This window comes from Leuresthes tenuis, unplaced genomic scaffold (assembly GCF_036924035.1).
Source record: "Leuresthes tenuis unplaced genomic scaffold, fLeuTen1.0.hap1 SCAF_5, whole genome shotgun sequence".
Taxonomy (NCBI): Eukaryota; Metazoa; Chordata; class Actinopteri; order Atheriniformes; family Atherinopsidae; genus Leuresthes; species Leuresthes tenuis.
The window spans coordinates 37,958,361-37,971,592 of NW_027325359.1; the positions used below are offsets into that span (position 1 = coordinate 37,958,361).

General features: G+C 41.0%; 1 protein-coding gene across 1 annotated transcript in view; it reads left to right on the forward strand.

Annotated features, from left to right (window-relative positions):
• spire2 (spire-type actin nucleation factor 2) overlaps positions 1–13,232 on the forward strand; it is a 41,275-nt gene that overhangs the window by 10,267 nt on the left and 17,776 nt on the right. Inside the window, exons 2-5 of the mRNA XM_072386814.1 lie at positions 4,712–4,755; positions 9,807–10,181; positions 12,135–12,215; positions 12,304–12,468. Coding sequence (XP_072242915.1) covers positions 4,712–4,755; positions 9,807–10,181; positions 12,135–12,215; positions 12,304–12,468 — 665 coding nt within the window. The remainder of the gene's footprint in view (positions 1–4,711; positions 4,756–9,806; positions 10,182–12,134; positions 12,216–12,303; positions 12,469–13,232) is intronic.

Genomic DNA, 13,232 nt, shown 5'->3' on the forward strand with positions numbered 1-13,232 from the left:
AAGACCTTATTTCCATGGCAACTGAAGGCAGAGTCCATCTGGGAGAGTTTTTCTGTTTGTGTGAAAGACAGAGATGAGTCAGGCTTAAATATGTGTGACATAAGGCTAATAGGAAGGAACTCTGTGGGTGTAGTTCCCCGTCAGTCAGACATCTCAGGAGCTTGATCAGATATTTGCCTGCAGTTGGCAGGAAGACTCTCAGGATAGTTATAGATCATGTGTGTGTTCATATTAGCAGACATTGGTTTGTTTATACTGAACATTTGTCTCTTCAGTATAATAATGTGTCTGCAGCTCCATCATTAGACCTAAATTCATTTATTTTCCCAAAACCTTTGCTTACAGAACTAATCTCACTTCTTTTCTGTATCTTTAACCTTTGCTCTGCATCATAAACACTCAGAAACCTTAAAGAGCAGTAAACTACCACCTTTAGGTTCCCTGTGATTGAGTTTCATCACCACAAAGCGTAATCTTTGCTGTATAATACGTGATAACCGTGAAAGGCTCTCACACAGCAAGTATGACCCTAACACGGGTTTAAACTGGAATCAGGCCACTGACGGGTGAGTCATAGAGTAAAGTCTGGTGTGTTTGAATCAGTTTATCAGAGAAAATGAGATGAAAATCGTGCAGTTTCTCATTTTAAAATGTTCCTCCATCAGAGTTATTGAACAGAACCAGATGCATCCTGCAGAACCTGCAGAACAGAGCCTCGTGCATTACAGCCCGTCAGATGCTAACTTTAGCTGCTGGGTAATGTGATTTTCCTACCCTCTGAGAGTGCCTGGTGGGTATAATACTCAGTGGCTCGTCTCCTCGTTGACCTCAGCAGCACGATTTAAAAAATAATTATTCAGAAACTTGCTAGAATCCACATTTGAGGCTTAAGCTGCTCGTTATGTCAGAGGTATAGTCTTCAGTGGCTCATTTATTCCTCTTCTAACAACGCTGGAGCTGCTGCTGTGAAATCAAACGGGTGTTTGTATAGACCTGCAGCTCTCCGTGAGCTGCCTGGATTCATATGGATTATATTTAAGCTTCATACACAGCAGTTACAGCTGTGGTCCCCGTCATGTTGCTGTAGTTATTTGTACTCAACTTTCTCTTAAGTAAGAGATCAACTTTGTGGTTTCAATGGCCTGAAATGTTGTGCAGATGTTGGAATGGATGAATGTTTTTAATCCTAACATAGAGATTATACACCTGGTTGGTGTCTTCAATGAGTCCCTTTATGTCCAAGTGAATCTTCTATGAACCTCTTTAGGAGGTGTGTTTGGCAACAGTTTAATTTCTAAGGAACTTCCCCCGACCTCTGTTTCTAAATCAGAGTTTTAAGTCCCAGGGAACTGGTTGAGCCACTGGCACAGAAAGCATCCTGTTCAAACTGTTAATGGGAAAAAGGAGAAAAGCTGTGCAGGGAATTAAAAACAATGGTTTTACTTATGAAAAACTAAACATGGAAAGGAGCCGGGAAGCTGAGAGGAGAGAAGCAACAACAGCCTCAGCATAAGGGACTCATGCTCAAGGTGTTTCCAGCAGCTCTTTTGTGTTTACTGGGCTGTAAGTGTGGGAAAGTGTTGGAGGTATCACTGGTTACACTCTGACCCAGACTGGGAAAGTGTTGGAGGTATCACTGGTTACACTCTGACCCAGACTGGGAAAGTGTTGGAGGTATCGCTGGTTACACTCTGACTCAGACTGGGAAAGTGTTGGAGGTATCACTGGTTACACTCTGACCCAGACTGGGAAAGTGTTGGAGGTATCACTGGTTCCACTCTGACTCAGACTGGGAAAGTGTTGGAGGTATCACTGGTTACACTCTGACCCAGACTGGGAAAGTGTTGGAGGTATCACTGGTTCCACTCTGTGACCCAGACTGGGAAAGTGTTGGAGGTATCACTGGTCTGTGACCCAGACTGGGAAAGTGTTGGAGGTATCACTGGTTCCACTCTGACCCAGACTGGGAAAGTGTTGGAGGTATCACTGGTTACACTCTGTGACTCGGACTGGGAAAGTGTTGGAGGTATCACTGGTTACACTCTGACTCAGACTGGGAAAGTGTTGGAGGTATCACTGGTTACACTCTGACTCAGACTGGGAAAGTGTTGGAGGTATCACTGGTTACACTCTGACCCAGACTGGGAAAGTGTTGGAGGTATCACTGGTTCCACTCTGACTCAGACTGGGAAAGTGTTGGAGGTATCACTGGTTCCACTCTGTGACCCAGACTGGGAAAGTGTTGGAGGTATCACTGGTCTGTGACCCAGACTGGGAAAGTGTTGGAGGTATCACTGGTTACACTCTGACCCAGACTGGGAAAGTGTTGGAGGTATCACTGGTTACACTCTGACCCAGACTGGGAAAGTGTTGGAGGTATCACTGGTTCCACTCTGACTCAGACTGGGAAAGTGTTGGAGGTATCACTGGTTCCACTCTGACCCAGACTGGGAAAGTGTTGGAGGTATCACTGGTTACACTCTGACCCAGACTGGGAAAGTGTTGGAGGTATCACTGGTTCCACTCTGTGACTCGGACTGGGAAAGTGTTGGAGGTATCACTGGTTCCACTCTGACTCAGACTGGGAAAGTGTTGGAGGTATCACTGGTTACACTCTGACCCAGACTGGGAAAGTGTTGGAGGTATCACTGGTTACACTCTGTGACCCAGACTGGGAAAGTGTTGGAGGTATCACTGGTTACACTCTGACCCAGACTGGGAAAGTGTTGGAGGTATCACTGGTTACACTCTGTGACCCAGACTGGGAAAGTGTTGGAGGTATCACTGGTTCCACTCTGACCCAGACTGGGAAAGTGTTGGAGGTATCACTGGTTCCACTCTGACCCAGACTGGGAAAGTGTTGGAGGTATCACTGGTTCCACTCTGACCCAGACTGGGAAAGTGTTGGAGGTATCACTGGTTCCACTCTGACCCAGACTGGGAAAGTGTTGGAGGTATCACTGGTTCCACTCTGACCCAGACTGGGAAAGTGTTGGAGGTATCACTGGTTCCACTCTGACCCAGACTGGGAAAGTGTTGGAGGTATCACTGGTTCCACTCTGACCCAGACTGGGAAAGTGTTGGAGGTATCACTGGTTTCACTCTGTGACCCAGACTGGGAAAGTGTTGGAGGTATCACTGGTTACACTCTGACCCAGACTGGGAAAGTGTTGGAGGTATCACTGGTTACACTCTGACTCAGACTGGGAAAGTGTTGGAGGTATCACTGGTTACACTCTGACTCAGACTGGGAAAGTGTTGGAGGTATCACTGGTTCCACTCTCTGACCCAGACTGGGAAAGTGTTGGAGGTATCACTGGTTCCACTCTGACCCAGACTGGGAAAGTGTTGGAGGTATCACTGGTTCCACTCTGACTCAGACTGGGAAAGTGTTGGAGGTATCACTGGTTACACTCTGTGACCCAGACTGGGAAAGTGTTGGAGGTATCACTGGTTCCACTCTGACTCAGACTGGGAAAGTGTTGGAGGTATCACTGGTTCCACTCTGACCCTGACTGGGAAAGTGTTGGAGGTATCACTGGTTCCACTCTGACCCAGACTGGGAAAGTGTTGGAGGTATCACTGGTTCCACTCTGACCCTGACTGGGAAAGTGTTGGAGGTATCACTGGTTCCACTCTGACCCAGACTGGGAAAGTGTTGGAGGTATCACTGGTTCCACTCTGACCCTGACTGGGAAAGTGTTGGAGGTATCACTGGTTACAGTCTGACCCAGACTGGGAAAGTGTTGGAGGTATCACTGGTTACACTCTGACTCAGACTGGGAAAGTGTTGGAGGTATCACTGGTTACACTCTGACCCAGACTGGGAAAGTGTTGGAGGTATCACTGGTTACACTCTGTGACCCAGACTCCTTTATTCGACCCGTCAGACCGGTTTCAGACAGGCTCATGTTATCATTGTAACGGCCTTTCTTTTGTTGGCGATGGAGGCGGCGCCGGCGTTCACACGGGGAACACAGTGAGGCTCTGTTGGTCTGTGGTTCACATCCTGCTGCCCCCCCCCACCACACCCAGTCCTACACTGGAAAACACCTCCTGCTGATCCAACTATAGACCATGAAGTTTCGCTGAAATGGGCCATGAGGAAAGTTCCTGTAAATCTGCAGTTTATCACAGTGAAAATGGTTTCTATCTCAAGATGAAGCAAAATGTTAAATATTATTCCTTTAATGATGAAATGAGACATATAAACTCCATCCTCCCATAAAAAGGCGTAAACATTAACATACAAGGAAGCCATTATCTTTATTTTAGCTGATTAAACCTAATTCTTTTCATTAAAGATAGTTAATCTAGTGAAGAATGAAATGCAGCCACTTATTGGATCTCTGACAGTTTTAAAGGAACCTTCTCGTCTCTTCTGCCCAGCGTCTTTGTCTCTCTGCCTCCGGCTCCTATCGGTTTTCCACTCTCTTGTTTCTCTGCAGCAGGAGCTGCTGATCGAAGACTTTCAGACCTCTCGGTGTCATTATTGACATCTGAGCCGGGAGAAAAGCTTGTTTTACTCTCTCACGTGGGCACAATAAGTGACCTCCAGCACAAAAACACATTCAGACGTGTGGAGAAAACCGCTTTAGAAAAGAATTTCTTTAAAGTTTTAACCTATAACAGAGGATTTGCTTTTGTATCTGAGGGTCTTCTGCATCTTCTGAGCATCATGTTCTGATCCGATGACCTTCTGTCTCTGCAGATGACGGCGATGGCTCTCCTCTTCCTCCCAATGCAGAGCGTCAGGTGAGACACAAACAGCGACTTCTGGTATGAGACGTCGTTAGGACTCCTGAGACTTTGGGGAATCAGGCAAATAGAAACATTAAAAGATTATTTAAAAGCTGTTTAAAAGCTTTAATAAATGTAAAATCACTTAAAATGGTGACAGTGGCGACATTTATACATAATAATATACATATTTATGAGTTTTTCAGTTCTGACTCTGGACTTCATCGATGTCAGTCCTCCTTTATTTTCAACATCGATGCCACAGCTGCTGAAGACAAACATTTTCTGGGCGGCTGTGAGATGTTCCTTCAGTAGATGGACCTTTTTAGCTTGTATTCATTAGATGTTCCTTCAGTAGATGGACCTTTTTAGCTTGTATTCATTAGATGTTCCTTCAGATGGACCTTTTTAGCTTGTATTCATTAGATGTTCCTTCAGATGGACCTTTTTAGCTTGTATTCATTAGATGTTCCTTCAGATGAACCTTTTTAGTGTGTATTCATTAGATGTTCCTTCAGATGGACCTTTTTAGTGTGTATTCATTAGATGTTCCTTCAGATGGACCTTTTTAGTGTGTATTCATTAGATGTTCCTTCAGATGGACCTTTTTAGTGTGTATTCATTAGATGTTCCTTCAGATGGACCTTTTTAGCTTGTATTCATTAGATGTTCCTTCAGATGAACCTTTTTAGCTTGTATTCATTAGATGTTCCTTCAGTAGATGGACCTTTTTAGCTTGTATTCATTAGATGTTCCTTCAGTAGATGGACCTTTTTAGCTTGTATTCATTAGATGTTCCTTCAGATGGACCTTTTTAGCTTGTATTCATTAGATGTTCCTTCAGATGAACCTTTTTAGCTTGTATTCATTAGATGTTCCTTCAGATTAACCTTTTTAGCTTGTATTCATTAGATGTTCCTTCAGATGAACCTTTTTAGCTTGTATTCATTAGATGTTCCTTCAGTAGATGGACCTTTTTAGCTTGTATTCATTAGATGTTCCTTCAGTAGATGGACCTTTTTAGCTTGTATTCATTAGATGTTCCTTCAGTAGATGGACCTTTTTAGCTTGTATTCATTAGATGTTCCTTCAGTAGATGGACCTTTTTAGCTTGTATTCATTAGATGTTCCTTCCTTTTTAGCTTGTATTCATTAGATGTTCCTTCCTTTTTAGCTTGTATTCATTAGATGTTCCTTCGGTAGATGGACCTTTTTAGCTTGTATTCATTAGATGTTCCTTCAGTAGATGGACCTTTTTAGCTTGTATTCATTAGATGTTCCTTCAGTAGATGGACCTTTTTAGCTTGTATTCATTAGATGTTCCTTCGGTAGATGGACCTTTTTAGCTTGTATTCATTAGATGTTCCCTCAGATGGACCTTTTTAGCTTGTATTCATTAGATGTTCCTTCAGATGAACCTTTTTAGCTTGTATTCATTAGATGTTCCTTCAGTAGATGGACCTTTTTAGCTTGTATTCATTAGATGTTCCTTCAGTAGATGGACCTTTTTAGCTTGTATTCATTAGATGTTCCTTCCTTTTTAGCTTGTATTCATTAGATGTTCCTTCCTTTTTAGCTTGTATTCATTAGATGTTCCTTCGGTAGATGGACCTTTTTAGCTTGTATTCATTAGATGTTCCTTCAGTAGATGGACCTTTTTAGCTTGTATTCATTAGATGTTCCTTCAGATGAACCTTTTTAGCTTGTATTCATTAGATGTTCCTTCAGTAGATGGACCTTTTTAGCTTGTATTCATTAGATATTCCTTCAGTAGATGGACCTTTTTAGCTTGTATTCATTAGATGTTCCTTCAGTAGATGGACCTTTTTAGCTTGTATTCATTAGATGTTCCTTCAGTAGATGGACCTTTTTAGCTTGTATTCATTAGATGTTCCTTCAGTAGATGGACCTTTTTAGCTTGTATTCATTAGATGTTCCTTCAGTAGATGGACCTTTTTAGCTTGTATTCATTAGATATTCCTTCAGTAGATGGACCTTTTTAGCTTGTATTCATTAGATGTTCCTTCAGTAGATGGACCTTTTTAGCTTGTATTCATTAGATGTTCCTTCAGTAGATGGACCTTTTTAGCTTGTATTCATTAGATGTTCCTTCAGTAGATGGACCTTTTTAGCTTGTATTCATTAGATGTTCCTTCAGTAGATGGACCTTTTTAGCTTGTATTCATTAGATGTTCCTTCCTTTTTAGCTTGTATTCATTAGATGTTCCTTCAGATGGACCTTTTTAGCTTGTATTCATTAGATGTTCCTTCGGTAGATGGACCTTTTTAGCTTGTATTCATTAGATGTTCCTTCAGTAGATGGACCTTTTTAGCTTGTATTCATTAGATGTTCCTTCAGTAGATGGACCTTTTTAGCTTGTATTCATTAGATGTTCCTTCAGTAGATGGACCTTTTTAGCTTGTATTCATTAGATGTTCCTTCAGTAGATGGACCTTTTTAGCTTGTATTCATTAGATGTTCCTTCAGTAGATGGACCTTTTTAGCTTGTATTCATTAGATGTTCCTTCAGTAGATGGACCTTTTTAGCTTGTATTCATTAGATGTTCCTTCAGTAGATGGACCTTTTTAGCTTGTATTCATTAGATGTTCCTTCCTTTTTAGCTTGTATTCATTAGATGTTCCTTCCTTTTTAGCTTGTATTCATTAGATGTTCCTTCGGTAGATGGACCTTTTTAGCTTGTATTCATTAGATGTTCCTTCAGTAGATGGACCTTTTTAGCTTGTATTCATTAGATGTTCCTTCAGATGAACCTTTTTAGCTTGTATTCATTAGATGTTCCTTCAGTAGATGGACCTTTTTAGCTTGTATTCATTAGATATTCCTTCAGTAGATGGACCTTTTTAGCTTGTATTCATTAGATGTTCCTTCAGTAGATGGACCTTTTTAGCTTGTATTCATTAGATGTTCCTTCAGTAGATGGACCTTTTTAGCTTGTATTCATTAGATGTTCCTTCAGATGGACCTTTTTAGCTTGTATTCATTAGATGTTCCTTCAGTAGATGGACCTTTTTAGCTTGTATTCATTAGATATTCCTTCAGTAGATGGACCTTTTTAGCTTGTATTCATTAGATGTTCCTTCAGTAGATGGACCTTTTTAGCTTGTATTCATTAGATGTTCCTTCAGTAGATGGACCTTTTTAGCTTGTATTCATTAGATGTTCCTTCAGTAGATGGACCTTTTTAGCTTGTATTCATTAGATGTTCCTTCAGTAGATGGACCTTTTTAGCTTGTATTCATTAGATGTTCCTTCAGTAGATGGACCTTTTTAGCTTGTATTCATTAGATGTTCCTTCAGTAGATGGACCTTTTTAGCTTGTATTCATTAGATGTTCCTTCAGATGAACCTTTTTAGCTTGTATTCATTAGATGTTCCTTCAGATGGACCTTTTTAGCTTGTATTCATTAGATGTTCCTTCAGATGGACCTTTTTAGCTTGTATTCATTAGATGTTCCTTCAGTAGATGGACCTTTTTAGCTTGTATTCATTAGATGTTCCTTCAGTAGATGGACCCTTTTAGCTTGTATTCATTAGATGTTCCTTCAGTAGATGGACCTTTTTAGCTTGTATTCATTAGATGTTCCTTCAGTAGATGGACCTTTTTAGCTTGTATTCATTAGATGTTCCTTCAGTAGATGGACCCTTTTAGCTTGTATTCATTAGATGTTCCTTCAGTAGATGGACCTTTTTAGCTTGTATTCATTAGATGTTCCTTCAGTAGATGGACCTTTTTAGCTTGTATTCATTAGATGTTCCTTCAGATGAACCTTTTTAGCTTGTATTCATTAGATGTTCCTTCAGTAGATGGACCTTTTTAGCTTGTATTCATTAGATGTTCCTTCAGATGAACCTTTTTAGCTTGTATTCATTAGATGTTCCTTCAGTAGATGGACCTTTTTAGCTTGTATTCATTAGATGTTCCTTCAGATGGACCTTTTTAGCTTGTATTCATTAGATGTTCCTTCAGATGAACCTTTTTAGCTTGTATTCATTAGATGTTCCTTCAGTAGATGGACCTTTTTAGCTTGTATTCATTAGATGTTCCTTCAGATGGACCTTTTTAGCTTGTATTCATTAGATGTTCCTTCAGATGGACCTTTTTAGCTTGTATTCATTAGATGTTCCTTCAGATGGACCTTTTTAGCTTGTATTCATTAGATGTTCCTTCAGTAGATGGACCTTTTTAGCTTGTATTCATTAGATGTTCCTTCAGTAGATGGACCTTTTTAGCTTGTATTCATTAGATGTTCCTTCAGATGGACCTTTTTAGCTTGTATTCATTAGATGTTCCTTCAGTAGATGGACCTTTTTAGCTTGTATTCATTAGATGTTCCTTCAGATGAACCTTTTTAGCTTGTATTCATTAGATGTTCCTTCAGTAGATGGACCTTTTTAGCTTGTATTCATTAGATGTTCCTTCAGATGGACCTTTTTAGCTTGTATTCATTAGATGTTCCTTCAGATGGACCTTTTTAGCTTGTATTCATTAGATGTTCCTTCAGATGGACCTTTTTAGCTTGTATTCATTAGATGTTCCTTCAGTAGATGGACCTTTTTAGCTTGTATTCATTAGATGTTCCTTCAGATGGACCTTTTTAGCTTGTATTCATTAGATGTTCCTTCAGATGAACCTTTTTAGCTTGTATTCATTAGATGTTCCTTCAGATGAACCTTTTTAGCTTGTATTCATTATAGCAGAGTTTATCTGAGGGATTCTACACCATCAGCTGTCAGATCTTCACTGAGCCGAACCGTTATCAGCAGAACATGTTAAAGGCTAAACCTGAGATCCAGCTGCTTCACTGTCAGGTTACAGGAAACTAACTCTCCTTGTGACTGTGAGAGAAGCAGCGCCACCATCAGGTCACACTGCAGATTACAGCCCACTTTATTATAGAGATGGAACCTGTTCAGTTGGTGTTGATATTCAGTCTGAATTGATTTGGTCGCTTCTGTTTCAGTGGATTTTGACATGTTGAGAACTGGATGTGTCGCAGTCAGCCCGTTAAACCCGGCCTTGTTCTTGCTTTTCTCCTCCTCCAGCTGGTCCAGTCGCTCGGCGTGGCCATCTACCGAGCTCTGGACTGGGGGCTGGACGACAGCGAGGAGCGGGAGCTCAGCCCCCAGCTGGAGCGCCTCATTGAGCGAATGGCCGGCGGGGACCAGGACGGGGAGGTCCACAGCACCACTGGGGCCACAGATGAGGGGTACAGTGGGCAGGAGGAGGAGGAGGAGGAGGACGAGCAGGGCGGTGCCATTAGGCCGGTGTGCACATGTCGCCAGGTGATGGTGCTGTGTGCGTCTCGCCTGGCCGACCCGAGTCTGGCTCCTGAACACTACCAGGCTGTGTGCCGGGCTCTGTTTGTTGAGACCCAGGAGCTGCAGACCTTCCTCGTCAAGATAAGAAATGCAAAGGAGGTACATCGGGTTCCACTGTCAGGGGTTCTTAAATGTGTTGATCAGGCTTAGTTAGTACAGAAAAAAGAAAAGAAAGACCCAAAAAGAATGAGCAGGAGCAAAGAAAATCCCCTTTATGCACAGTACATAAATACAGAAGAAGTTAGACTTCGGACCAAAAAGAATTCAGTTATTAATGCTATTTTTCAGCTTCAGGTGAGAACATTCAGGAGATAAAACCAGAACAATAAGAAGCAAAAACCACTGCTGCTGCTTTACATTACGTGCACGTTTCTGCACGTTTCTGCACAAAGTTTCTATGTTTGACCCTTCTCTCTGATATTTCTGTTTCTATGCTACAGACTCTGTTAAATTAGTAGATTCTGCCTTCTTCCATGAACTCAGCCTCTACCTTCTGTTGAGTCACTGCAGGCTTTCCTCTGCTCATGCATATTTAACAGCTCAAAGGCTGTTTACATGATCAGATGCAGGCCATTTTTAGCTGAGGGAAACCAAAAATCTATCAAAAAGTCCCGTAAAGACAGCTTAAAGCAGCTTTTTTTGTTCCGTTTTTAACTTACTGTACAAAACAATATGAAATGTATCATATTTTGTCATAAAAAACATCACAGAAGCTAAAACACAAACAGCATGGCTTTTATTAGCATTAACTATACGGGTAAAATGAGTTAAAATCACCTGTTCCCATGAAAATAAAGAACATTAAATGTTCAGTCATTGGGGAAAAAGTCTTTCCTGTTGCTTTAATGAGATTTTTTTAATTAAACAGAATGTTTTTAATGGCTTTAAACAAATGAAAAAACACTCTTTTCTTTTGAAGTTGCTGATAATCCTGAAAGCTGCATTTTCTGCAGTGTTTTATGGTTTTAGATCTATCATTGTAACGCACCGCTCTGTTCAGTTATTTTATCTCGAGCAACACACACATTTAATCCACACGACACATGTTTTTATTACTAAAAGGTACTGAGAAACAGGAAGAAAATGGCAGTGATGTGTGAGATTTAACCTCTAAAAAGGTTCTAAAAGGCTGCTTTGAACACTTGGGTCTGGATGGATAACTATTAAGAACTTTAGTTTAGGTAAAAGTACAGATTTCACACTGTGAAAAATACTGTCATAACTACAGGTCTTGCACTGAGAATGATGATTAACGGGCGTTTGGCACTACGACCACATGCTGAAGGTTATTGTAGAGGTCATCTGTACAGGAACCTCTGAGCGGTTGACTTATAGTCAACTACTGAAATAATTAAACAGGACAAAATAAAAATGTTCTGGTTTGAGATGCAAGAGCCATGAAATAATAAGCAAGTGCATGAAAAACATCTTAAAATAATCCCTGCTGGGACGGTCAAAGCCTGCAGATGCTAACAGATGCTAACAGATGCTAACACTGTCTGACCTGCTTTGTGTTGCACAGATGCTAACAGATGCTAACAGATGCTAACACTGTCTGACCTGCTTTGTGTTGCACAGATGCTAACAGATGCTAACACTGTCTGACCTGCTTTGTGTTGCACAGATGCTAACAGATGCTAACAGATGCTAACACTGTCTGACCTGCTTTGTGTTGCACAGATGCTAACAGATGCTAACACTGTCTGACCTGCTTTGTGTTGCACAGATGCTAACAGATGCTAACACTGTCTGACCTGCTTTGTGTTGCACAGATGCTAACAGATGCTAACACTGTCTGACCTGCTTTGTGTTGCACAGATGCTAACAGATGCTAACAGATGCTAACACTGTCTGACCTGCTTTGTGTTGCACAGATGCTAACAGATGCTAACAGATGCTAACACTGTCTGACCTGCTTTGTGTTGCACAGATGCTAACAGATGCTAACAGATGCTAACAGATGCTAACACTGTCTGACCTGCTTTGTGTTGCACAGATGCTAACAGATGCTAACAGATGCTAACACTGTCTGACCTGCTTTGTGTTGCACAGATGCTGAGGAAGATTTCAAAGGAGGAAACTCTGGAGGACAAATCTGCAGCTGAGCTGGATGCGCTGAAACACAGAGACTGGGTGAGACCACAGAGCTCAGAGCAGCAGTGTCTGACTGGAGAAGGCAGAGTTATCTCGCTGACACATGCAGCTGTTGTTTCCATCACAGGCTCGTCTGTGGGTGCAGCTGATGAAGGAGCTCAGGCAGGGGGTGAAGCTGAAGAAGGTGCAGGAGCAGCCGTTCAACCCTCTGGCCACAGAGTTCAGCCTCACGCCGTTCGAGATGCTGATGCAGGACATCAAAGCTCGGAGATTCCAGCTGCGCAAAGTCATGGTGAGAGTCCGACCTGCACAGATGTTAAGTGTTAATGCTAAGTGTTAGCTTAATGTTAAGTGTTAATGCTAAGTGTTAGCTTAATGTTAAGTGTTAATGCTAAGTGTTTGCTTAATGTTAAGTGTTAATGCTAAGTGTTAATGTTAAGTGTTAATGTTAAGTGTTAATGCTTAATGTTAAGTGTTAATGCTAAGTGTTAGCTTAATGTTAAGTGTTAATGCTAAGTGTTAATGTTAAGTGTTAACGTTAAGTGTTAATGTTAAGTGTTAATGCTAAGTGTTAATGTTAAGTGTTAACGTTAAGTGTTAATGCTAAGTGTTAATGCTAAGTGTTAACGTTAAGTGTTAATGCTAAGTGTTAATGTTAAGTGTTAATGCTAAGTGTTAACGTTAAGTGTTAATGCTAAGTGTTAATGCTAAGTGTTAATGTTAAGTGTTAGCTTAATGTTAAGTGTTAACTTAATGTTAAGTGTTAATGTTAAGTGTTAACGTTAAGTGTTAACGTTAAGTGTTAATGCTAAGTGTTAATGCTAAGTGTTAATGTTAAGTGTTAACTTAATGTTAAGTGTTAATGTTAAGTGTTAGCTTAATGTTAAGTGTTAGCTTAATGTTAGCTTCAGCTCTGTGCTGCGAGGGGCAGTCAGTACTGGAAGCAGCTTAACCAGCTGCAAAAACAAAAGATTCAATCATTTGTTTGTAGAGCAAGAGAATCGATTACATAAGAATTCAAAGGGTAAAGTATGAGAGCTGGTTGGTTGTTTTCTT